This window comes from Chinchilla lanigera, unplaced genomic scaffold (assembly GCF_000276665.1).
Source record: "Chinchilla lanigera isolate Chin_1 unplaced genomic scaffold, ChiLan1.0 scaffold00047, whole genome shotgun sequence".
In the NCBI taxonomy this organism is placed as follows: domain Eukaryota; kingdom Metazoa; phylum Chordata; class Mammalia; order Rodentia; family Chinchillidae; genus Chinchilla; species Chinchilla lanigera.
The window spans coordinates 11,753,023-11,779,055 of record NW_004955448.1 but is presented as its reverse complement, the minus strand read 5'-3'; the positions used below and the strand labels follow the sequence as shown (position 1 = coordinate 11,779,055).

The 26,033-nt window shown below is 41.4% G+C and overlaps 1 protein-coding gene across 1 annotated transcript in view; it reads left to right on the top strand.

Annotated features, from left to right (window-relative positions):
- Sptssb (serine palmitoyltransferase, small subunit B) overlaps positions 1 to 22,290 on the top strand; it is a gene marked incomplete in the record, with an annotated part of 34,653 nt that extends 12,363 nt beyond the window's left edge. The window contains 1 exon segment of the mRNA XM_005393134.2: positions 19,688 to 22,290. Coding sequence (XP_005393191.1) covers positions 19,724 to 19,954 — 231 coding nt within the window.
- Positions 22,291 to 26,033: the final 3,743 nt, after the last annotated feature.

The following is a 26,033-nucleotide window of genomic DNA, read 5'->3' as shown; positions in this document are numbered from 1 at the left end:
GACAAGTGCATAGCCCCCTTCTCTCAGCTGCAGCACTACAAATCTAAAAATCTATGGAAACACTGAATCACTTATTTATTTGTCAACCATATCACAACGCTGCTGGCTCATAACGAACTTCAAGTCAAAAATCGCTTGAACTGCTATACACCGTTTTTGACTTGAAGTTTCTTGAGCCGAAGTCAAGAAAACCTTACTTGAACTGCTTCGAACAGTTTCCCTCATATTAGCCTCGGGTAGTTAACCTCTTGAACAAACGTGCAGGACCTTTTCTTTCCCTCCAAATTTTGCCCTCAGACGTTCTTGAGCACTGGAGTCCGCTGTCTCGATACCCGAGTCTACGACTTGCAGTCATCTGCAAACTTGGGCCTCCGTGCTTTCCACACCTTCTTTCAAATGGACCAAAAGGCCAAGGCCACTTTGGTCAGGACAAAACCCATTTACCTAATCTCTTTCTCCTTTCTTTTTCCCATGATACCAACAGAGACTAGTTAAAATCAAAGGAATGCTGAGATCCCATCTTATTCCAGCCAGCATGGCTACCATTAAAGACACAAAGCCCCAAATGCCGGCAAGGATGTGAAGGGAAAGGAACCCTCTATGCAGTTGGTGGAAATGTAAACTAGTACAACCACTATGAAAAAACTAAAAATAGAAATTCCATTTGACTCGGCTATACCTCTGTTGGGTGTCATCCCCAAAGAGTTAAAGATAACATCATAGTGCAGGGATGCATGCACACCCATGTGTATAGCAGCGTATGGCACCTGGGTTTGTGAATGCTTCTGTTTGTGAACAATTTGGTCACAAACAAAAGAGTTTGGCAAAATTTTATTTTTATTTGCAAACTTTACATCAGGTGGCAGATGAGTGCAGCCATCTTTCCCGCACAGATACAAACATGGCCATCTTTTCCAAAATCATGGGCAAACTAAGTTACGGAACCAAAATACCACTGTAATTCTCAATAGCTAAGTTATGGGAATAGCCTAGATGCCCTTCAACAGATGAATGGGTAAAGAAAATGTGGTATAGATACTCAATGGATTATTACTCAGCCATAAAGAAAGATAAATTGAGTCACTTGTAGGAAAAGGGATGGTTCTTGAGAACATAATATTAAGTGAAATAAATCAGACACAGAGGTCAAATATCATATGGTTTCTCTTATATGAGAAATCTGAAACAAAAATAGTTACAGAGTAAAATAAAGGGGAGATGGTAGGAAATAGATTTTTTTGGAGATGGGGAAGGGGGATCTAGACAATGGGAGAAGTGAAGGATGGGGGTGAGAAGATCAAAACTGATCAAGATGAATAGGTAGAAGATAGATAGATAGACAGATGGACAGATAGATAGTCAATTCCCCAAAAGGAATGGAATTATTACTTATCACTATATAGATATCTATGTAGAGATAGAAAATAGATATATACACAGATAGATTAGATGATAGAGATAGATAGATAGATAGATAGATAGATAGATAGCAGGCATTATAAGCTGAGCCTGGCATTTTCTCTCATGCTTACACATAGCTACTCTCTCTTCTGTTTTTCCACCATGAGGCAAAGCAGCAGTAGGTACTTACCAGGTGGTGGTCCCTGATCTTGGCCCTTCCAGCATCCAGAACCGTGATCCAAATGAAACTATTTTCCTTTGTTTAAAAAAATCAAAATAAAATCAAGAAATATTTTCTGTGCACTAAATCAACCCCCCAAAATAAAGCCGATTAAAAATGGGCTTCTCTGGCAGATGAGGTGGCGTTCGCAGCTCCTGTCTCCTTGTCTTACCTCCATGTCCCCTCAGCCCTGGCCCCCGCAGCACCTTGAACGCTCACAGTACAGAAATCTCTAGCCAGTGGTGAGCCCCCACACTGTGACCTGCTCTACAAATGACTTTTGTGAGTGACTATTCATCCAGATGGTTTAATGACATTTTACATGGAACAGAATTGTTTTAATGTTTGGAGCCACATTGAGGTTTATTTAATTCAAATTCTTATCTCACAGATGAAGCAATAGTGACCCAGGAAAGAGGGCTTAACCCGTACAAGGTCATTCTGAAAAGTGGAGCAGAGGACCAGACCTGGACGCTCTCGGGGAGGTAATTGCTCTGATTTTGTCCCAGAGCCTTGTTTTTTAGAAATCTGACCTTTTGACTGCAAGATGACATCATTAACAAGGCGAAGCTCCTAATTCTGTCTTATTAAGCAATCAATAAGTATTTGTAATATACTGGATATTATATTGGTATTGGAGATGATATAAATGAACAAAATATGGTAATTTGCTTTAGTCGTTAGCATCTGAGAATGCAAAATACTGCAGATACCAGGGTTGAGAGAAGGCCTGAGGTAGGACGCTCACAACAGCAGTTCTCAGCTCGCAGATAGTACAAGCTTCTTTAAAATGTGTGCAGAAAAACTTTCACTTAAGCAAAATTTTCATAAATTGCCACCCTGTCCCCATGCAAGTCCTCAGCCTCCAGGTTAGGAATGCCTCGGCCTGGAAGAAGCCAGTCTCGGTACAAGTGCCAGGGTCAGAATTGCACAGTGCCAGCTGCTGCCTTATTCATGGGCCTTTTGGTCAAGACTGCTTCTGTTTCAGCATCTGCATCTTTTATTTAAATGGACGGCATCTTATCCTGAAAGGTCTCGGTACAAGAGAGGAACAAGTCTTAATAAGCATTTAATTTACTAAGTGGGGCAAAGTAAGAAAAGTACACTGCATAGAAAACACTGTCTTTCAAAAATGTTTAATAATGAAAGTGAGACTGATCCGTGTTCACAGCAGGACATTCACTTTTTCTTCTTTGTCCTCGTTATTAAGAAAAAAAGAAAGAAGAATAAATAGTAACCTAGACTGCTGCTATTGTCTGCCCACTCTTACATCTATAGGAGCAGAGAGCTACCAGACAGAACAAGAACGGGTGGCAGCTGGGGACAAAAAGGAATAGGTTTATCTTGCCAATGGCTGTTTCCTAATCTTTCCTTTATTACCGCACTACTTCAAGAGATTCATGGTTCTGAAAGGGCTGGAAACAGCTTCTTCATTTCAAAATATTCTGGGGAACTCCAATTTTACTTTAAAGTTACTGGTAATGCAGCTTAATTTTACTAATTCAAAAAGGAATTCTTGATCGCTTGGCATTTGTAAATTTGGTTCTAGGAGGCAATGCGGTGTTATAGAAAGAACATTTCAGAGTAAGAGCACCGTAGACCTAATCCCAATGTTGTTTCCAACTTGGCTTCTTTTTTTGTTTGTTTTTTGTTTTTTTGTTTTTCTTTTTGAGATAGAATCTCACTATAGTGCAGCCTGACTTTGAACTCCTAGTGATCCTCCTGCCTCAGCCTCCTAAGTGTTGAGGTCATAGGCGTGCATCACCACACCCAGCTTTCCAACTTGGCTTCTGAAAATAAACAAGGTACAAAATTTATTGAGCCTCAGTTTCTGCATCTTTGAATTGAGGTGACACTTTTGAACTGCTCGGTAGAGTTCTCACCCAGCAAAGAAGAGTTTTCCAGGTAGCTAAAGCTTTTTGTCTCCTTTATGGCAGCCACATCAGAACTGAACATTCTGCAGCAGAATCTTTCTAAAACAGATACCTGAGAAAGGTCCTGTGTTCTACCTTAAAGATGACCCCATTCTGTTATGTCCTTTCTCACAATTTGGCAGGAGGATATTAATGTAACATGGTAGTGATCGTAATAGCTAACATTCACTTGGTTCTTCATATGCATTCTCAGTGCTTTACGCTTTTTAATCTTCTCAGCATGTGTAAGAGTGAAGTTCGGGTAGCACCGCTGCTTTCCAGTTGCGGAAACTGAGGGTAAAAGTGGTTATAACTTATCCAGAGTCGCATAGTTAGCTGGGACAGAGGTGGGGTTCAACTCCAGACGGGACCTGGAGCCCGAGTGTGTAACCACCCCAGCGCTGTCTCCAGCAGGATCACCTCCCAGCCCCCACAGGGTCACCGGGGCACCTTGAGCCTCACCTTCTTCCTCTTTAAAATGGGGACAATATACGTTAGGCATTCACCCGTGGCCCACCACGCCATCCTGTGCTCTGTTCTCTGAGTGGAGTTCTGTGTTACAAGGCTGTAGTGCTTTCACGGAGCTCCGCGTTTGTTTCCCAGGGCCTTTGGGACAACCCGCCACAGATCTGGTGGCTCAAACAGAGTAAACGTGCTTTCTGACAGTCCTGGAGGCAGAAGTGTAAAGTGAAGGTGCCGGCGGGGCTGCTGCCTCCGGAGGCTCAGGGAGAGTCTCTCCTTGCCTCTTCCTGCTTCTGGTGGCTTCAGGCATTCCTGGGGCTGGCCACGCAGCTGCGGCCTCTGCCTGTCTTCACACAGCCTTCTCCTCTGTGTCTGCTTTCTATGGCAGTGTCCCTGTGCTATTTAGTGCTGATCTAGATCATTCGAGATGCTCCTATAGAAGTCCTTGATGATATCTAACACCCGTTCTTCCAAATAAAGTTACATTGACCAGTTTCAGGACACAGACACATGTTTTTGGGGACCACCGTCCAACCTCCAACATCTTGACCCAAATCCTGGGAGACATTCTTTTGGTATTATTCTTACCACCAAGCGTGCATCTCTTCAGAGAGAAATTACAATTTAGTCCTATAGCAAAAGCAGCTTACAAAATCTGTTGAAATATATATATATATATTTTCATATGCTCAGTTACCATTAGCTTTCTCTGCATTTACCTGAGAGTCAGCATAGGTCTGAGGAAATGAACAATTGTTTCCTATTTAAAAGAAAACCAAGCTCGGGCTCTGGAGGCCTCCGCTCTGCACTAGCAGCACGTAGATAACCGGCCCTGCGGAGCAGATGAGGGATGAAGCCAGGTAATACGTCCACGCTACATGTCATCCCTAGACGAAAGAGAAGCCCCTCTGGCCAAACTGTCAGCAGAACTTTTGTTTGCTTTTAGTAGAGTATTGCAGTAAGCTACTTCTAAGTGTAAGATTCATGATGGCTAGTTAGGATGATCACTGTCTAAAATCCATACATCTTGGTTTAATTATGTAAATTCGAGGCTGGGGATTTAGCTCAGCGGCACAGTGCCTGCCTGGCAAGCACAAGGTCGTGAGTTCGATTCCCGGTACCAGAAAAAAAAATTATATAAACTCTTATCTTTCCGCTCTCATCAACATCTCATACCCCATCCCTGCAGCCATCAAACCTGGAACAAAGCAGTGTCACCCATCCTGCAGGGAACTGTCCCTCTAATGAAGGGGTTAACTGAGATGGCACCATAAATGTCACACCTCTCTCCACGGCAGGGCTCAGTCACCTTCTACCTTCATCTTCCTAACAGCAGGCAGATCTGAGATACGAGGCAGGTCACTTATGGTGGTGAAAGGCCAGCTGGCTATATCACTGCTGTCACCAACACATCTCGGAAAGCTTGGTGTTGCCGGTCACCCAAATAAGAAAAGCACTGAGCTCCTCACCAGAAGTCTTCTAGACAGCAAAATAAAAAATAACGACTAAGCCAAAAGCAGAACCCAGGGAAGAGAAAGAGAACAGGAAGCAAAACCAAAAGAGTTTTATAAGCACACTTATAAAAGCACACTTTTATAAGTACACTGGTAAAATTTTTATGAGTACTGTTTCTTCAGTAGTACCCCCCAAAGGTGCAAAGAAAACGTACAATTAGTGTTAGAAAAAGCTACAGGAATGGCCTTTGCTGACCCCGCAAGATTCCCTTTGGCAGTGGTGTGGCAGTAAGTGCTGGGCAGGTATACTCCTGGCAAATCAATGCTACTGCAGTGCGCTTTCACCCTCCAACTGCTCCTTGGATGAAAGTGTTCAGTTTTTGAAGAATCATCAAGTATAATCACGACTGGTAAGGATGGCAGGATGAGATAAAAGTTTGATTTCTCATGGTCAGGCTTCTAACTATTAACACGAACAGTCTTAGAAATAAACCATAAACCTGTGGCCCTTTTACCACACTGAGTTTGATGGCTGAGAGGGACCGGAGGAGAAGGAGAAGAGGGCGAAACTGTCCCCATAAACACGGAACACTTGCCAGAAAAAGAGGTGGACGCCAGCAGCAGAAAAGTTTCAGCCAAACATTTAGCTGCTTTTCCTCTCTTAGTCTCATTTAAGTACTCTACATATTAGAGGCTTATGAACCTTTTTTCAAAAGCAGGGAGCAGAACACAAGATTATAGTTCCCACAAATACTGTGGGATGAAGTTACCGGGGTTCACTGGTGCCAGAAATGGACCACAGCATGTCAGCTCTTCTCTCAGAAGGTTCTTTGGAATTTTAGTGTTGAGTTTTCCTCCTGTATCCTAAAAGCCAAGAAGGAACTTCAAGTGCAACCTGCAAATTATTATTCTGAAAGCTGTTAGGATTATTTGTTTACTCAGCTGTTGATAGCAGACCCCTGCAATTTAGCTAGACTATGTGTCATTCCAACTTGAGACTCTCAGTGGCTTTTCAAAAAGTATTGCTCAGACTATTTTAAGTTTATTTTCAAACATCAGTCCTAATGGTTAGTGTTAGGGTTATTCATTGAAAGTTTTAAATTGTGGCTTTAAAAAACCATAAAACAAAATATACCATCCCAGCCATTTTTAAGGGTACAGTTCAGTAGCATGAAGTATATTCACATTGTTGGATGATCAATATCCAGAACTTCATCATCTTGCAGAACTGCTAATCACTGTAATTTCTATTCCCATGAGGTCAGCTACTCTAGATAACTCAAAGAAGTGAAATCACACACTATTTGCCTTTTGTGAGTAGCTTACTTTGCTTCAACAACAAGATTAATTCGTGTTGTAGCTGAATGTCAGAAATTTCTTCCTTTTAAGGCTGAATAATATTCCATTATATGTGTGTATCACCTTTTATTGATCAGTTGTTTTGATGATGAATATTTGAATTTCTTTGCCTTTTGAATACTATCGATGATGCTACTGTGAACGCAGATATACAGTCAATGATTTTAAAAAATAACTTCTGGGGCTGGGGATTTAGCTCAGCGGCAAAGCGCCTGCCTGGCAAGCGCAAGGTCCTGAGTTCGGTTCCTGGTACCGGAGAAAAACCAAAAAAAATAAAAATAAAAATAAAAAAAATAAAAATAAAAATAAAAAAATAACTTCTAATGACTTCCAAGCTACTGTTAGTGTTGCAGTTTTGTTCACTTTTTATTTCTAAAAACAATTTGGTTGTCCGCAGCAATAATGTCTCAGAAGGGAAACGCCATTCAGAAGCTATAGACTTTGTTCTTTATAGAACAACAGGCTTTTAAAAATAAACGTTAATAAAGAATCTCATCCCAAGAGGGGCATAGTAGCTAAACCTTGGCCCAGCAGCCCACTGTCCATTCCAGTACTGCCAGAAATAAGCACGAATATCTGCCCCTTTTCCATGCTGGTAAGTACAACAGAAAATGAGACACCACCCTCCACCCTGTTACACATTTCTCATCCTATTTATAGCATCTCCACATTAGTGGACTTGCCACTCTTTCTAGTTTCAAAATAAATATCTCCTTTTTGGCAGCCACACAACATGGAGATTGAACTACTCTGAGTTTAATATATGCTATTATAAACATTTTCATTAAAATGGAATTCCATATTTTCTTTTTTTATTTTAAAGAGAATAAACAAAAAAATAACAAAATAACAACAACATAGACAAAAACAAAACAAAGCAAAAACAATAAAAAGGATACAGGGTTTCAAAACAGAACGATAGGAATTCACAGTGGTCGTTATATTACATACGGTTTCTTCAGCGAAGTTGCAGGTCTGTCAGATTATGCCAACAAGCAAACACTGCTCCGAAATAAGGTTGTTCTGCACACACCGCAGTGCACCATGGCATCAGCTAACGCTCGGACTGGAAAAACATGTTTCTGTTTTTCTGCTTTCATTGGTATTAGTGAAAACTGTGGGCAAAAAGGTTGGCTCAGATGCCCATAAACACTCTATCAGCAACAACTTGACTGCACTGTCAGTGAGAGCGTCTTCATTCAGTGCATTACTTCCCTAATTCACTTCTAGGTACAAGGTTGTGAAATTTAATTAGAGTAACTTTAGTTGCCTAAAAGCAGTGCATGCTTTGACTTACACGTGTTTGTTTCTTCCTCTCTGGGGAGTCTCTGGCATTATCCAACGCATCCTGAATGTGTAAAGAAAGTTGCTCTATGGTTGTTTAATTTTCTTCCTTGGCTTGGGCTCATCACAAATTTTTTGGCTGGTTTTTAGCTCACTCTAAAGACTTAAACTTTGAGTTTCACTTGTGATATTCACTCTGCTGTCAACATGAGGAGCTGGTTAGCAAAAGAAGGCTGGCGAGCGTTGTAAGACAGAAAGGAAATTCCCAGGAAGGTATTAGCAGGCGTGGAACTGTGTGTACAGTGCAGATGACACTGGCATCGCCCACAGAGAAATTACAGCACGATATCTGGATGTGGAAAGCCAGTAAATTACTGCTATACCTGATTTTATACAGACACAGTATGAGACCCTGCCATTAATGATACCATCTTTTTCATATCTTTGATGTAACAAGAAATTATGCATCTGTCCTCTGTGAGTCAAATTATGTTCACATGAAGAAGCAGCTTGTAATTAAGCCTCTGTGACAAGAGCTACCAGGTAACGATATGCAGTTCACCCCACATGGCAGTATTAGCGGCGTTGTTCAAGACACATTTGAAAATTTCTCTTTAGTGGTTTTCAGTAATGGTCGCATGAGTGATTGATTGATTGATTTTACTAGGGAGTTCAATTAGCAAGCACAAATAAGACCTAAGGTTTTTCATCCAAAATATACAAACCACTCCATTATCAAAGATATTGTTATAGGATGTACACAAAGATTCTTTGAGTCTATAATTTAGCAAAATCTTCTAAATAGTTTAAGGGCTGGGGATTTAGTTCAGCGGCACAGCGCCTGCCTGGCAAGCGCAATGTCGTGAGTTCGATTCCTGGTACAGGAAAAGAAACACACACAAAAAAGTTTAAGGCTATAGCAATCTACAAGTAACGAAAACAGATACTGCTATTGCCATGACTGTATTACTCCTAAAGGGCCAAAAACCCTTCCCTACATTCCATACTACATGACTGAGACAGCTTGGAGGCAATTATCAATTATCTTCACTTTACATGGAGACACCGTGACATGAAAGATTTTGGAACTTACCCAAGGATACAGACTAAAATAAATAAGTAGAAGTGAAGAGGGTGAGAGAAAAGAGAGAGGAAAGAAAACAAAAAGACAATATTACTATAATACCGTTCAGATCTCCAGATGTCCCCGTCTGAAATCTTTTTCCATTGGAGCCACTTTTCTACCTATAAATCTTAAATTATTACTCCCCTCTATAAGCACTTGCAAAAGCCATTTTAGTGGGATTTAAATCTACTTCGCAAGTGTTTCTTATTTCCTACAGGACCCATGAACATCTTACATTATGGAAAACTAGAAAAGTATTTGTTGGACTTCAAAAAAAAAAAATGAACGCTAGTTCTCATCCATCTTCAAAAAGGCAGATGGTACTGAATTTGTAGAACACAATGTACGTGGACTCATTTCCTGAGAGCAGAGAATGTGACTTCATAAGCACCTTATATGGCCCCCACGTGGTGCCGGGGAAATATTAAATAACTCCAAGTGTGGTTGCTGCCAGAAAACATACAGTTTGGTCAGTCAGCCAACCAGCCAGCTAAATACCCAGCTACATGCTGGGGATAAAGAAATGAATGCCATACATTCGCAGTATTATGCATGCCTAATTTCACTACACTGTAAGCGCTGAAATGCTGCTGCAATGGATAACATATAAAAAGCAATAAATTTTTTTCGGTAGGGAGAGAGCACCACGGAGAATGTTTCATAGAAAAGTGTTTAGAAGAGCTATCTGAAAAATAGGATTGTATCTAGCTGGGAAGGAACAAAAGAGACTTTCTAGGAAAGAAAAGAGTGTAACCTAAAACGTGGAAGCTTTAGCATCCATGGCATTAGCAGGAGGGTTGGGGGAAGCTGGACAGTGGAGAAATCAAACTGCAGGGCCTTCAACAAATGTCTCATTTCCTAGGAAACAGAGACCCACTGAAAGTTTCAAGCAGATAAATGAATATGTTAGTTTGGAAAAGAATGATTTTAAGCTGAAAAAGAGACAGTTTGCTGGGCTATTTCACTAGTCCCAGCAAGAGACGGAGATTTTCTACTTCACTGTTCAGTAGAATTTTCTAGAATGACAGAGATGTTCCGTGTCCATGCTGTCAAACGTGGTAGGCATTTGCTTTCTCTCACTGACCACTAGAAATTTAAGTTTCCACATGTGCCTAGTGGCTGCCGTATTGGGTAACACAGAAATGAAGAAGCCAGCACTGAGTTAAGCTGAATGTAAGCGTTTTTCCAATGGCAAAGTGCAACTGGTGGGTTAAGAAATTTATGCGGTAGGAATGGAGCTGCACTTCAGTGGCAGGGCACTTGCCTTGCATGTGCAAGATCCTGGGTTTGATCCCAAGTACAGAAAAAATCTATATGGTAGGTTACAGTTGGAAGAGTTTTCATGAAAGAGGAGAATGAAATAGAGTAGAATGGATGAGAACAAATACAATAGAAAAGAACAGAAAAGAAAATATCAGCATGCATTACAAAGTATTATGCTAGGATGTTTGTTTCAGTTGTATAAATATGTGCCATTGTGTGCGCTGGACCACAAGTTAAACTGTGTTTTCCCTCTTTACTGTGTTTAAAATATTTAAAGCCAGTGTCCTGTAGAAAATCAGTATTCACCTATGTACAAGAGTTACTGGGGAAAGTTTTCCAGTAGAGAAGAAGAACGTAAGTAGCGTTAACTGGAGTTTCAAAGAAAGGTAACTCTGAACCTTTCAAGACTTTGCTACTTATCATTTTTCTTTTGAAATTTTTAAATGGACTTTATTTTTAGAACAGTTTTGTTGCTGTTGTTGTTGTTGTTCTTTTGGTCTTTTTGAGACAGGGTCTCCCTATGCAGTTCAGGCTGGTCTTGAGCTCACTTTGTAGCCCAGGCTGGTCTTGAATTTGCAACAACCCTTCTGCCTCAGCCTCCTGAGTGCTGGGATTACAGGTGTGCGCCACCACACCTGGCATAGAACAGTTTTAGACTTACAGAAAAGTCGGGAAGATAGTACAGAGTTCCCCTCACCCTGCACTCACTTTCCCTTCTTGAAATCTCAATCAGTACATCACATATGTTACAATGAGTGAGGCGGCATTAGTATGCTATTATTAACTACATTCCTTGCCTTAGATTTATTTAGATTTTATCTCACATCATTTTTATGATTCAGGATTTCATGTGAGATGCCACATTATAGTTAGTCATCAATTTCCTTCAGCTTCTCTGAGCTGTGACTATTTTTTACATTCTGCTTGTTTTTTGGTGACTTCAAGAGTTTTGAGGGATGCTGGTCAAGTATCTCGTAGGACAGCTTTCTACTGGAATTTATCAAATTTTGTTGTGATTAGATTTCTGGGTTATTGAGAAGACTACAGAGGTAAAGTTCCACTTTCATGGCATCGTCTCTGTTATTATCAACGTGATTAACCACTATCAATGTTGACCTTGACCTATCAACTGTAGTACTTAATAACCTCCTCTGCTGCAAAATTACTTTTCATCCTCCTTTCGGTACTGTACTCTTGAGAAGGAAATCACTGGGATCCTAATTTTGTTTCATAAATAAAAAACTTAGAAGTTTGTGCTGGGGATGTAGCACAGCGGCACAGCACCTGCCTGGCAAATGCAAGGCCCTGAGTTCGACTCCCGGCACCTAAAAAAAACAAACAAAAATTTACATTTCAGTAAGTCATATTGAGCTCTTCCCAAAGAGATCTACTTCTGAGTATAGACCTAGCCTCTTTTTAGACATAGAATGTCTCTCTGGAACAAGATGGACACTTTTTATCACTTCTCAGATTTCAGGTTCAAAATATAAAGCACAAAAAAACTGAGGAATTGACACAGAATTCCAAAATGAATTGGACAGCAGTTATCCCCAGATCAACTGTGAGTCCTTCTGACTTTCAGCTTTTGATTCAGATTCTGATGCTCCAGAAGTAAATTTAATCCAAAACACATTAGGTCTTTTTTATTAAGGAAGGAAGTTACTCTTTAGAAAGAGAAAGCCCTTACTGGTGAAATGCAGAATTGTGGAGTACTTTCTTTTGTAGCAAGGGAGGGCTGCAGCATCACATCTTCTGCAAAATTCCGAGTCAGTGCCGCTGCCCCACATTACCTGACCCATCTTTCACTGCAACTTTCCACTCCTATTCCCAAGAACGGAAGACCACAAAGAACCTCATGAGAGGGTCTAGCCACTACCTCTCCTCTGCGTTCCCCTTGCACTGGTTTCATGTCCTGACTCGGACCAAGAGGTTCATGTTAGCAGTTTTGTGTCTTTAACTTGCCACCCTTGCTTATCCGTTCTGGTCGGAACCGAGCTCCACCCCAGACAGTGCGTGCTCCAAACCGTCTCCCTGTCAATCTGGGAAAGGGGATGAGACTTATTTTCCTTCCCCGCTGCACAGAAATCTAGTGAGAGAAAAATCTTTACCTCTTGGTCAAGATTTATTCAAAAATTTAAAAGCAGCAACTCACTTTCCATTTAGTTATGGCATAACTTTTTAGAGAAATTACAAGTCTTTAAATTCTTCATTGTCCTTGGGTTCCTGTTCAGTCAGTGGATTCTGCGTAGGATTCCATCTCCTGCTTTCAGTGTTCAAGACGCTAATGATCCTTCTCTCTCTTCTGTCCCATAGTCTGGCAGAGCTCCACTTGGGGCCTTTCCCCCACTCACATACAGTACTAACAAGAATCTTAGGTTTTAGGGGCTGGGGATTTAGCTCAGCGGCACAGCGCCTGCCTGGCAAGCACAAGGTCGTGAGTTTGATTCCCGGCACCAGAAAAAAAAATAGGTTTTACCCCTTCCCAGTAATACTTACAATAAATACACATTCAGCCCCTCAGGGGCAGGACAAGACTTTAAACCACAGAATAGCAGGAAAAAGCCCTATGTAAGGGTGGGAGAACATCCGTGGAAAATAGAGCTGGGGCTCTCCAGATTCACACCTGGGGCTCCATCCTCTTTGCTTGGCCTGAGAAGAACACAGAAAATCTCCGTGAGAATTTCTACTTCTCGTTCCAGTGTCAGTTCCCAGGACTGATGTGGACCCATGCCAACCCCACATGCATCAGTCACTTGAACTTGGCTTGACAAACTAAGTAAATGCCATCCAGCTTAATATCAGTTTCATATTACCCCATGGCGTGGTCCTTTCCTTTAAAATGAGTGATTCGGTTTGGGAGAGCTTTGTGGTCCACCCAGCTACCTGCCCTCTAGGGTACTTTAGCTACTTACCACAGGTGTAAAGATTTTTTAAAATGTGCTTTGGTGGGATACACTTGGCCACGTTATAATACTTGAGGGCAATGGCCATGACTGTTTTGGTCAACGTAGGATATTCTCTGTAATTCCCACAGAATAGCCACTGGAATGCCCTGAGTGCAAATTTTAGCATGCTGAAAATGTTTTCAATAAACACATCATGGTGGAGGCGAGGGGACAGTCTCTAAGTAAAGCGCTGCTTCCATATGCAAGTTCCTGGGGTTTACGCCTTACTTGCATGACTGATATTCTTCGAAGCAGCCCTAAGCAGGACAGATTATTATCTCCCTTTCACAGGTGAGGAAACTGAGGCCATGGACAATTAAGTAACCACCCAAGGTCATACAGCCAGTAAGCAGAAGAATCAGATGCTCAATCAATGTCTCTCTATCCCCATATATTCTGCATTATGACAGTAAAATAAAAGTACTTTCTAAACTATAAATACTCGGATGAAAGTATAAATTGTTTTCTTATTATTAAAAAAATTCTGATACATTAAATCCATTAGACATGTTAGAATATGGTCCTACAGTGACCCTCTCTGAAGAGTTCACCACGGTTTTCTTTTTCTGTTTTTTTCTGGTACCGGAAATTGAACTCAAGATCTCACACTTGCCAGGCAGGCGCTGTGCCGCTGAGCTAAATCCCCAGCCCCTAGTTCACCATGGTTTTAAAACCATGGCACAAAGAAAGAGCCTTGCCTTGAGCTTAAGGATCCATTTCTCCAGTAACAGGGCTGACTTTATCTGATCCCCCGCTTTTTACAGGGAATTTCAAGAGCTTTCTTTTTCACTGGGCCTTCCTGAGAACTACAGCCCCCTGGGTGATGGGCTCCTTTAGAAGACCCGGCCCTCCCTGTCACCAAGCGTATCATTTGTTGTGTCCAGGCTGCTGTGGTAGTACTGTCCTGGAGAGTGGGTGTTTTAGCAACAACAGGAAAACACTCTGGCAGTTCTGGAGGCGCAAAGCCCAGGACTAAGGCTTCGCAGAATTAGCATCCGACGAGGGCCCCTTCCTGGTTCGCAGACAGCTGTCTCCGCCCCGTGTCCTCACTCAACAGACGGCCAAAGGGAGCTTCCTGGCGTCGCTCCAACCCCACTCACGAGGGCTTTGCCTTGATGTCATCACCTTCTGGAGCCCTTGGCACCCAGTACAGTCATTGTGGGCTTAAGATTTCAACATAGAATTCGGGGCACCTGCATATCCAGATCACAGCAAGCGTCCCCAGGTGGTTCAGCACCCGGGCCGGGAGCCCGCGGAGCCGCGCCGTGGTCTGCTCCCTCAGAGCCGCTTCCGAATGCGCAAACTCACCGAAGATCTACGTGAGTCTCAAGAGGCATCATGTTTAGAGGAAATTGTTTTTAAAAAGGAAGAAACTACTCTCTCTTTTCCTATATGTGGGAAATTGCCTTTTAAAAGACACATAACGAAACACAAGAAGATTCACGGTGTATTTGAGTAAACATGTCGAGCCCTTGGCTGGGATTTGGCATTAGGTCTTTAAAGAAATGGGTAAATCAATTTCACATACCAGTGTGAAAAACCAAGGCTTTAAAATATTTACTGCGATTTAGTTCTAGGTTACTTGCAGATAATTAACTGTGTGGCGTTTCTGTTGTCTTATTTCCTGCAATTTAGCCTCTTTCCCCAGCTCCCTTGGTAACATTTTCATTCAGTGTGCATTCCCCAAACCTTACTCACCGTGTGCTGGTTACATGGCCAGAAGAGCCTCTCCTGTCTGCAGTGCCTTTTAGAGCAGAAGCCTTCCGAGGCCAGTGCTGCTCTGTAACACGGAGTATTCATTCATTTATCCAATGAACGCATAAATTTTCCTACCCACAGTACTAGTCAAACAGCCTAAAATATTTCCCTTTTAATAGTGCATGTCGCCACATAGTGATGATAAAGTGGGCCCACAGCAAAGGAGACATACATTACCTAAGTATATCTAGAACCAAAATAATGTGAATTCTAACAATAGGTTGCAGCAGATGGCCTGCCAATAATAACCAACGCCGTCTCTTCTCACCTTTTCGTATAAGAAGTAACTAATAAACAACATTTAAATTTGCTTCTTATCAGTAAGAGAAAAATGAAACAAAGGAAGGTGGCAGTCAGTGCTTTCTGCAGAATGACAGACTTCATGAGCTTTGAATTGGGATGTGACAATAAAAACAATTTTCATGTATCAGAGCTGGCTACTTAGAGGGCCGGGAAATGAAAGCTGTGGAAACGCAAGAAGAAAATGTTTAAATCCTAATTCATTAAGTTGTTGGCAGTATTCTGTATATGTAACATGGCCAGAGTTTAAATCACTGCAAATCTGAGGCATCTGTGACCAAAGTCTTGGCCTGTACCGTCCTTTGGTGTAATACATGTGGTGTGTTTCTCGTCTGTTATTTCTTTGATTGACCCATTGACTTTGAGCGGTGTAAAAGGATGAACATTGGTTATCTCACAGTTTCTAGGGCTCGGGAATCTGGACACAGCTTAACTTGGTGCCTGTGGCTCCAAATCTCTCACAAGGCTGTAGTCAGTGTCCTCCAGAACTGCCTGAACAAGAAATAAATTTTTAAAAAGGAAACAATGGCCCGGAGAATAGTTAGTGCACCTTAAATACTACACTACTGAGAGAGAAAGTCAATGATCTATCCAAATGAACTATATTATCTTACTTATAAAATTGAAAGGAGTACTAAGAATATTTTAAACAGATTCCTGGGACACCATGAATTCTAATAGGAAAAGTAGAGGCATAGATTTTTTTAAGTGATTGATATCCAAAATCATTTCAACTTGCCCTTAGAAGGCAGTGTGTCACATAAGCTAACCTCTTCCTCCTCTCCCACCCACAACAAGCCTCTCCCGATTAGTAACCAGGAGGCCTCCCTCACTCACAGGCTGAAGACGAGATAGGCTTTTTCCCTCCACTTCTGGGTGCAGGGCAGCTGTCCTGCTTCTTCCGTTCTTCTCACTCTATTCTCTGGCCCCTTGACCACCTACCTCCAAGATCCTTCCCACCTCTGATTTTTGCATGAGTTGGCCCGGTGTGGGGCCGTTCTCCCAGACCCATGTTCACTTTATGTGTTTGGAACTTAGCCATCCTGGGATGTTATCTCCAGAAGCTCTCCCTGAGACCCGCACTCACACTGGGTCAGGTTTCCCGAGTCCCCTTATACGCTACACTTTCCTCCAGGACCCTTACCGTAACTGACAGTCACACACTTGTCTATATGATCTGATTATTATCTTTGTCCCCAGCTGGTCCACACTTCTGAGGAGGAAGGACTGCATCTGTCTGAGAGCTCATTACCTCATCTTTATCCGGGGCATGCTGACACTGGGTACCTAATCAATGGGCTCCACGCTCCCTGTCAGTTACCTAGAACTGTCCTAAACTCTGATCATTTAGGAGAAAGCAAGTGTGGGTGCCCGTGCCTAAAACTTTTAAAAATTAAAATGCCTAGGACAGTCTAAAAGTTCAAATAGTGATAACTCCTAATTTGCACTGTTTCCTCCTCTCTGTAGAAAATCTTCTGGCCAGGATAATCTCACTCCCTGAAATTATCATTGTGCCAAGTTGGGATGTTTATTATGCCCCTTCCAAAATTCATGTTGCAATCAAATCTCCAAAGCAATAGCATTAAGAGGTGGAGTCTGTAGGAAGTGGTTAGGTAATTAGGGCTTCTCCTCCCTGGTGGATGGGATTTAGGCTCTTATAAAGAAGGCTGCACACAGCAGACACACTTTTCGCCCTTCCGTCTATTGTAGAAACACAGTTAAGGACGCAGCCCTCAAGTTGCCATCTTAGAAGCAAAGGCAGGGCCTTCACCAAACGTCAAACCCTCTGGCGCTCTGATCTTGGACTTCTCAACCACAGAACTGTGAGAAATAGATTTCTTTTATTTATAAAACATGTTTCCTGGGTTTTGTTGCAACAGCACGAGTGGACTGACACACCCCTTCTGTTACTCATTTCTTTCTATCCTTATCCGTTCATCTTTGCTCCTTTTCTGCCGTCAGAAATAGTAAGAGGAAATTGGAGGTAGCATCTCCCTGAAGTCCACCCACCAGGACCAGGCATTTACATCGAATTATTTAGTTCTCACTGTACCTTCTGGAATCCTGGGACTTTTCTTTTCATAGGAAAGTAAACTGCTTCCATTTTGTATTATCTGTTTATCTGAATGTTCCTGTTCTTGTTACAGATAACTGTGACCTGGTCACACATGGACTTCTCTGTTTAAGATTTTGTGGAAATGGGCCTTTCCAAGTATGTGGTGTCTTCTCAAACCCAAACTCTCTGAAAATCAGCAAGAGCTAACTGCACCCCATTCACATGGGGACTATGAGTGCTCTATGATTATTTTTAAACTGATTATTTCTCATTCGTTCATTTGTTCAGCAAATATGTATGGGTGACAATCTTTATGCCAGGAATTGGTCCATGATCCCGTGTACAGTGAGTGTCTTTCTTCAGGCTAAAGAGGTCACAGTCTTAGCAAAAGCATCTTGCTTCTACTCAGAAGAGGGTTAAAGAAAAGATATTTTCATGTCAAAAAATAAAATGATCTTCAGAGCATTTTACCTGTTCAGGAATGGTAAAAATTACCAGCACAGCCTTTAAGGATGTGATACTCGGGAGGAAGCAGCGGGGCGCCGAGGTGAGGCTGAATTCCCACGGGCACCCACTTCAGTGTGTGCAGAGGTCGGAAGGTCTTCCCACGAAGATCTGGGAATGAGAAATGACAGGTGCTCTTCTTTCTGGAAAGTCTTACATGTGGTTATAACTACAGTCCCATCAGAGGGCCGACAAAACACTTTTGTAGAGTTTTCCTAAATTCTGCTTCCCCAAACTAAATGACCAGAAGTACCCTCAGAGAGTCCCATCTGTTTTAGGGGTCTTTGAGACCACCCACATATTTAGTGGTCAGCTAGAACCCTGATGGCAAACCTTTTAGAGACCAAGTGCCAAACTGCAACCCAAAACCCACTTATTTAGTACAAAGTGCCAACACTACTGTTAAACCAGATTATTGAGGTTTTAGTTTAGAAAAAAAAAAAACCTCATGATTAACATCTTTTGTCTTAAATGAGAAACACAGTAACACCCATGCCATAGGTTCCCCACCAGAAGGACCCATGGGACTCAGAAGGACCCATGGGATTCGGCATATACTGCAGGACCCATGAACCAGAAGGACCCATGGGACTCAGCGTATACTGCATCTGTACTCAGAGCTAAGATATTATAGCAAAAGTATGTACAACAGGAGCAGCAGGTAAAGAAGACACAGGAGAAATACCTATGTAGGCTTCTGGTGTTCCCCCAAGTGAACACCCCAAGTGTGCTCCTATCTCTACCAACAAAAAGCATATCAGCGCCATGTGATCATGGTAAACAACTGACATGTTACCTTGTACGCTATCACTCAGCACTGACATTCAATAGGTTAGGTATTAAATGCATTTTTTTAGTTATAATACTTTTAATTTCTCATATGTTTATTGGGAAATAACTCCATTGTAAGTCAAAGAGCATCTGCATGTGCCATGCTTTTGCCTGAGAAATGCCCATTAGAGATTCAGTGACCAAGGAGCCTCACACTGGGGTTTGTGCAGTAGGCACTGGTCACACTTTGTCTGGAAATTTATAAAGCTTCGGACTATAAGAACGTGGTAGATTTTCACCATAAATCACATTGTTTGTAGAGTCTAACCACAGTGAGACATTCTAACCCTTTAGAGATTGGAGTGAACAATTTCAAAAGCCAAATTCTCAGATACTAGTCAAGGGCCAAACTAATTAGGCAGACTCTTCTGAAGATAGCAGCTTCAGGCTTGCTACATTAACTTCTCTGCAAACCATTCCTTAATTTTTCTGCTAGAATATGTGTTGTTGGAAATAGGAAAGTTCATTATTACCCCTATTTGTATGTATACGTGGATAAAGAAAACGTGGTTAGAATCCATTTTAAGTAGTTCTAGCACTAGAGTTATTACTAGCCATTATCATTTTAGATAGATGCTATTAATAATATAATTTCTGTAAGTTATAGCAATTATGCTAATAGTTATGACAATATTTTCTGTGATTAATATATTATGTATTATTTCTATGCAGTATTCATATGAATAATCCATTCGATGATCTTTAACATTCTTTCCCAGATATTAGTATACTGAGGTCATGAAAATTTAAGGAAATTTTGTGTTTGGTTCCTTATTTTATTTTTCTTCTACTCTATTATCTTTCTTAACAGGGTGGACTTTCTACAGCTTGAAGGAGCATTGTGAGCATGGATTTCAGGCGTGTGAAAGAATATTTCTCTTGGCTCTACTATCAATACCAAATCATTACATGCTGTGCTGTCTTGGAGCCCTGGGAGCAATCCATGTTCAACACTGTTGTATTAACCATCTTTGCCATGGTGGTGTACACTGCCTATGTCTTCATCCCGATCCACATTCGCCTGGCTTGGGAATTTTTCTCAAAAATATGTGGCTATCACAGTACAATATCCAGTTGATCTGATTTGCACTCTGTGAAATGGCATTGCACATTTATGTTGCGTACAACTTCTTGATTTAGGTGACTACTATGCCATCTTTCACTCTCTGGCCAGAAAAGCATTCTTCTCTATGCACTCTTACATACTGCCTGGAGTTTTAGATAAATGTCTCTCTTGTTTCTTTTGTACATGCTACATTGTGCTTCAGACTATAGAAAATGCAATGCCTTTACCTCACACACCATGTTCACTCAATGAGACTCTGTCACTTTATTTTTTTTAATTAGGATGGCTTCATACAAATTTTTTTCTGGAAAATAAATTCATAAGAGACCCTACCAGAATCCCAATAAAATTCTCCCTTGACATCTATTCTATACTGAAGGATATACTACCAAAAAGAAAAAAATCCTTCGTAGGCTACTGTCAAAAGTATCCTATCCTTGTTTACAATGTATAAAAAGATGTGAATAAATTATGTTGACCCATTAAAGTCTTATTTTCTAGTAAACTGCTAATACCTACAATTATTTTACTTCTTTTAATTAAATTTACTTAAAATTCTTTTACCTAAATGCAAAAGAGCAAGCTGGGGGAAATTATCATCTTTCAGATATGGTTCATAAGTTGCTTCCAATATTTAAAATCAACAATGTTCATTTTAGATAAGCATTATCATGCATAATAAGGAACAAAATATAATCAAAGTAAACTCAGATATTGTGACTTCCGATGTTGCTTTGCCTTTGCATGATGCTGGAGGGCTGGAGAGAGAAAAAATTGTTTCTTTTCTATGCTTTCACTCAGTGCAGAAAAAAAAGCATGTATTGAGGACAGGAAGAAAAGCTAATAAATAGGCTGGAAGTAACGGTCTACCAGCAGGAACGCAACAGCTCCGGTTAAACGCTTTGATACAGTGGCTCCTTTGCAGAGCAGCAATAAAACTTATTAAATTTCCTTCAAAATGTTTATCTTAAAAGCAAATATGTTTTTAATTATACTGCTGAATCAAATGTGAATGCCAAAGACCAAGCCTTGCAGCTTTTCTTTCCTCTTAATAAATATTGTCAGTAATTCTGGAGGGGAGTAATACAAACTGGGTTGGGACAATATTTGTGCCTTTGTTTTTTTTAGGAAAAAAAAATCCGAGAGCTAGAAAGAAACAGGTTTGGCATGCCAAATTCACTTGCATGTTTGGTAAAAAGCTAACAAACACATGTTTTGAAGAGAAATCAAGTCTGAATATGTTTTTGTTGACTTTTGCAAAATAAAATTAAGTTTAATTTTATAAGTAAAATATTCGCTCTAGATTTGCTTTTACCTTATGTTATACTATTTACCTAGGTATCCGTCACATCCCCTCAATTTATCTCTTACTAGTGTAATGCTCACTGATCTTAGAATGGTAGAGTAAAACCAGCATTTACCAAGGCACTTCTCCATGCAAACACATTCCCCATGTTGAAGTGGGTATTGAGGTCTCCCACTGACAGCTAAGGACCCTAAGAAAAAGTTACATTTCTTCTTCATCGTCCATTAGGTGCTAACAGCATAGCAAGGATGCAAAGCCAGGTCAAGACCACACTGGGGCAAATATTTGCCACATGGAAGCCCATGAGAAGACAGCAGGAAAAGGAAAAGCAACAGGATGGAGGGTACCAACGTGTCACCAATTCTGTTTTCAGAATCCCATCAAATGAGAAGGGTAGAGCACGGAGGATGGCCGAGGTTGGATGAACAGGCCCAGATCCCAGTGCCACCTTCACTGCTATACCTACCGACCCATTTGCTTGCTGCTGACCCGTTTCTATGCCTCCTAAGCCCACACGCCTACCGTGAATGCTTGCTGCCGCTTTTAAGTACTTAAAAGAAGATTCTCAGTGAAGCACGAATTTGAATGCCTTCCCACCTCACAATGATCCAACACCTCTATGCACCTGCCCCCTGCTAAGTACTCTTGGAATATAATTACTTAGATACTGCTTGATCTTTTCAAAATCCTCCTTCTAAAAATAAACACGAATAGATACAGTACAGATTAATAGGGGATTATCGCAATGCACTGTTTAAAGACCACCATCACCGCTGAATAATCAAAAATAATAAAGACTACAAAAATATAATCAAACATAGTTTGAAAAAAAACTAGAAATGTGCGCCAGGAAAGAAAAGAAAACTCTCCCTGGCCGCCCTGTTCTGTTGATTTTCTAAACTTGGCAGAGATTCCCTGTCCCTTGACCGCAGATCTCCCAGGTTAGAAACACTGTTTAAGTACTTTTCCTTTGCTTCTATTAGTTGGCTATTTCAATGGTGTGTATCCAACCTTAAAAACAATAAAATCCAAAAGTTCCATGGTTCTAGTGAACTTGCAGTCACTCACTGAACTGGGAATCACAAAACATTTTTCCCTGGTGTTGGCAAAACCAGCAACTGCTTCTGTACACTTGTGCAACTAAACAAAAACAGAACAAAAATGCCAAGAAATCAGGCAGGCTTAACATAATGGCATTACTGGTGCATCTCGGGTACTTGTGGAAAAAAATCACTAGTCCACAGTTTCTACTTTTTCCATCATTAGTATTCAGGTCCTGTCACCAGTGTTCTCCTGCAAGGCAGGGATTTGTCTTTGTTTGTGAATCCCCAATATGTAACCCAGTGGTTGGTACAGGTCTGAGCAGAAACGTATCCCAGGGAATGGTGTGAAACTCCTCATATCCTGGACCCACACAAAAACAAGGAAGCTTAGTACACGTGTTGGACCAGCCTAAGAATGACAGTTTCTGGCTGCCACACCCATTCAGTCAATAAACAAATTTAGTAAAAGTCAGCTACACATTCTGTCGACAGAGCCTCTGCCCAGAACAAACACACGCACACACACACACACACACACACACACACACACACACACCACAGGTACACTTCCTGGTTGGCATAGCCCCTGCAACTAGGAACACAACAGTGGAGAAGGGCTCCCTGTCACTGAGATCAGATGAATCCTTGCTTGGATTCCCCAGAGACCCAGAGACCCGGATCAAGGAACAGGGGTGTTGGGGTGGGGCCAATTGAGGGGAAGGGAGGGAAAGGAAGGAAAGAAGGGAACAAAAAGAGTGAGGGGAAAGGGAAGAAATGTTTTCCTTTTGTTTTCTAAACTTAAACCAGGATGGTCTCACAAAGGTAAAGACAAAATTACGACAAATTTGAAAATCTAATTGACTTTTAGTAGTGATTGTAGAATTAAGCAACATGTCATCCTACAAACTGGAACAGCTGTTCCAGTGAGCTGAGAGGAAGGGCGGGGATTACAGGCAGGAAAGGTCTGAAGAAAGCAGAAACAAGAACAAAAGCAGACTGGTCTTTTCAAAGTCAATCTTCTTATGGGGTCAAGGCAGAAGGAACTTTTTTATTATGCCAACTAGGTAAATGGGGCCCCTTCCCACCAGTTGCTACAATTCTTCTAATTTTGTTTTAGTTTTTTTAACGGGGCATTTCTAAATACAGTCTGATTGTGTTGCGCCTAGCATGAGCAACTCTATCCCATTCTGGTTTGGTCTGTCGGGGCCTGAAGCAGGAGCTCAATGTAAAACAATGGCCTCCCATGAACTTTATTTAACACAAGTAAATTACAATTCTTTTCTGACTTCCTTCATCAAAGAATTTCCTTCACCTCAGGACCTATATCTAAATGTTTCACATCTTTGTCCTTATTCATACTTCTGTTTCTACTGTTTAAAATAATTCTTTTTCCAAAGATAAAATAAATCTTCGGAACAAGGAGCCCGTCCTGGAGGAAGCCCTGTGGTCTTTCCTCTAAAGCCTGTCTAGTGAGGTTCCCTCTGCCTCACTCCCCGCCGGGCCACTTCTTCACTATTTCTACATGTTTAACAACTTCATCTAGAAAGCTTGGGGTGGAGTAAGGCACTCCAGAGTCTCTTCCAATTTAAAATAAAATCTGTATTCTATGAAATTCTAGTGACTTCTGGCATTTCAGCTCTCTGTAGATTTGGAGGGCTACTGATTGGAAGCTGACCCTTCTCTGAAATGCTACAGTGTTTGTAATCCTAGTACCATCACTCTTGAGGGTAAAATAGTCATAAGTAGCAACAAACACTAAGGACCTAAAACTTCAAGTAGTAATCAGTCCTGAACGTGAGATTCAGGTGAGAAATGCAAAGGGCTTGGTTTTTATGGGCAAGGCTCCTGTCAGCCTGTATTGCAGTAACCCCTAGCCGCACCCCTTCCTCGCATTCCACTACCCCAGTTCTTATAACCCTCTTACGGCCCTCATTCTGTCTGCTCTTACGTTCAGCCTCCAGGAGAGGTTACTGTCTTTCAACAGTCTCCGTTTTCCCCACTGGATGGAAAGGGACATGGAGAAATTAGAGTTGGAGAGAGGTGGCTCGGAGGAGGGCTGGCAGTTCATGTCCCAGTGTAGCCAATAAGTAAAGCATCCGGAACTCAGCTGCCAAAGTGAAATCGAATATCGGTCTCTCCCACCTTACTAAACAAAGGCAGTAGTCAGCCCTGAGTTACATTAACTGAGCTAGAGAAAGCACCTTGCTCCAAAGGAGAGGAAAAGGAGAATCCATGGCTCACGGGTGCTACTCTGTGCCTCTTGTGTCAGCTGCCACAGCTGCTCAGGTGGCAGGAGAGCACAGGCCGTGTTCCACTTTGCTTTTTGTTTTGTTTTGCTTTTTCACACTGAGTATTCCCGCTGAAGCTCATTAAGTGGGTGAAATGATGCATTAATGAAGGCTTTTTATGCTTCCAGGTTAGAGGCACGGAATCCTATTCCAGACATGATTTGTCACCAGAATTTGTACTGAGTCAGTCACTTACAAGGTGAACTTCCAAGCATCTGCACTACCGGGGCAAGGTTCTGAGAGACGATCGTTCCTCCTCTGATGTCTCCCACCAATGCACTTCTCTCCTGCTTCTACATTTACTCTCATGTCAAGCTCCTTGATATTTTTAAATAAGAGGAAAGGAATTTTCAAAATCTGATGCATCAGTAAAGATCTGTGACTATGTTGCTCCTCAAATACTGGACTATTGGTTTTTAGCTCTGGCTGTACGTTAGAATTATCTGGAATCTTTGAAACTATTAATGCCTGATCTCATCCAGAGAAATTAAACTGAAATCTTTGGGAAGGGGCTCCAAGCATGAAAAGCTGTGCAGGGGGTTCTAGCATTTGGCCACGACTGAGAACTACTTCCCTGGACTTCTGGTGGATATTCATTAAGTAACTGGGACGCAACATGGCGCTGGATCTTTTGCTTCCTCTCCCCCACTTGCTGGGTTCTCCTACTACGTGTCTCTGTGATAAGGTCAACGCACCACTGTTGTCTAGGTACAGTCCTCACCATTACAAATACCACTTTCAGCAAAAAGTACTTAATGTCCCCATAAAAGCTTGAAGTGCTAAATAGTTAACATCATACTCCCTGCTGAATTTTGTTCCACATAATGATGTTTTCAATCATTTCATCATGCATCATTTAAGGACAGTAAAATATCACAATTTATGCTTACAGGCATGAAGCAATAAAGTACACCCAGCCTGCTGCTGATGAGCTTGGTAGAGCCTTTTCATTTGCAACTTGAGTACAAGATCATGTCACAGTAATTTGGTTAAACCAGATGGATTGCACCATCACTGCCGCTGCAGAGCATGTTAAGCAGTATGTATTTCACAGTGAGGTCCTGAGCACCTCCTGGACAAATGATTGTACCTTGCTTCCTTTTATTTTTAATCTTGCAGCCATATATCTTTAGTGTACCATATCTTTGTATGTATATATACACAAAAACATATACAACTTGATACACACATATATGCACATGATTTTTAGTCATCTAAAACTATAGCGATATAATTTGTAGCAGAAACCATCCTAATTAGAAACTAAGATAACCAAGTGATATGTCTGATTGGCAAGATAATCACAAGTTGGAGAGCGGAGTTTTGCAGCCTCTACTTCTTGCTCTGACTGGCAGTGTGCAGCCCTGGATGAGTCACTTCACTTCTCGGGCCTTATATTTTCTACTGTGAAGTGAAAGAATAACTTAGGAATGGAATGTGTGTTTTATTCCTCA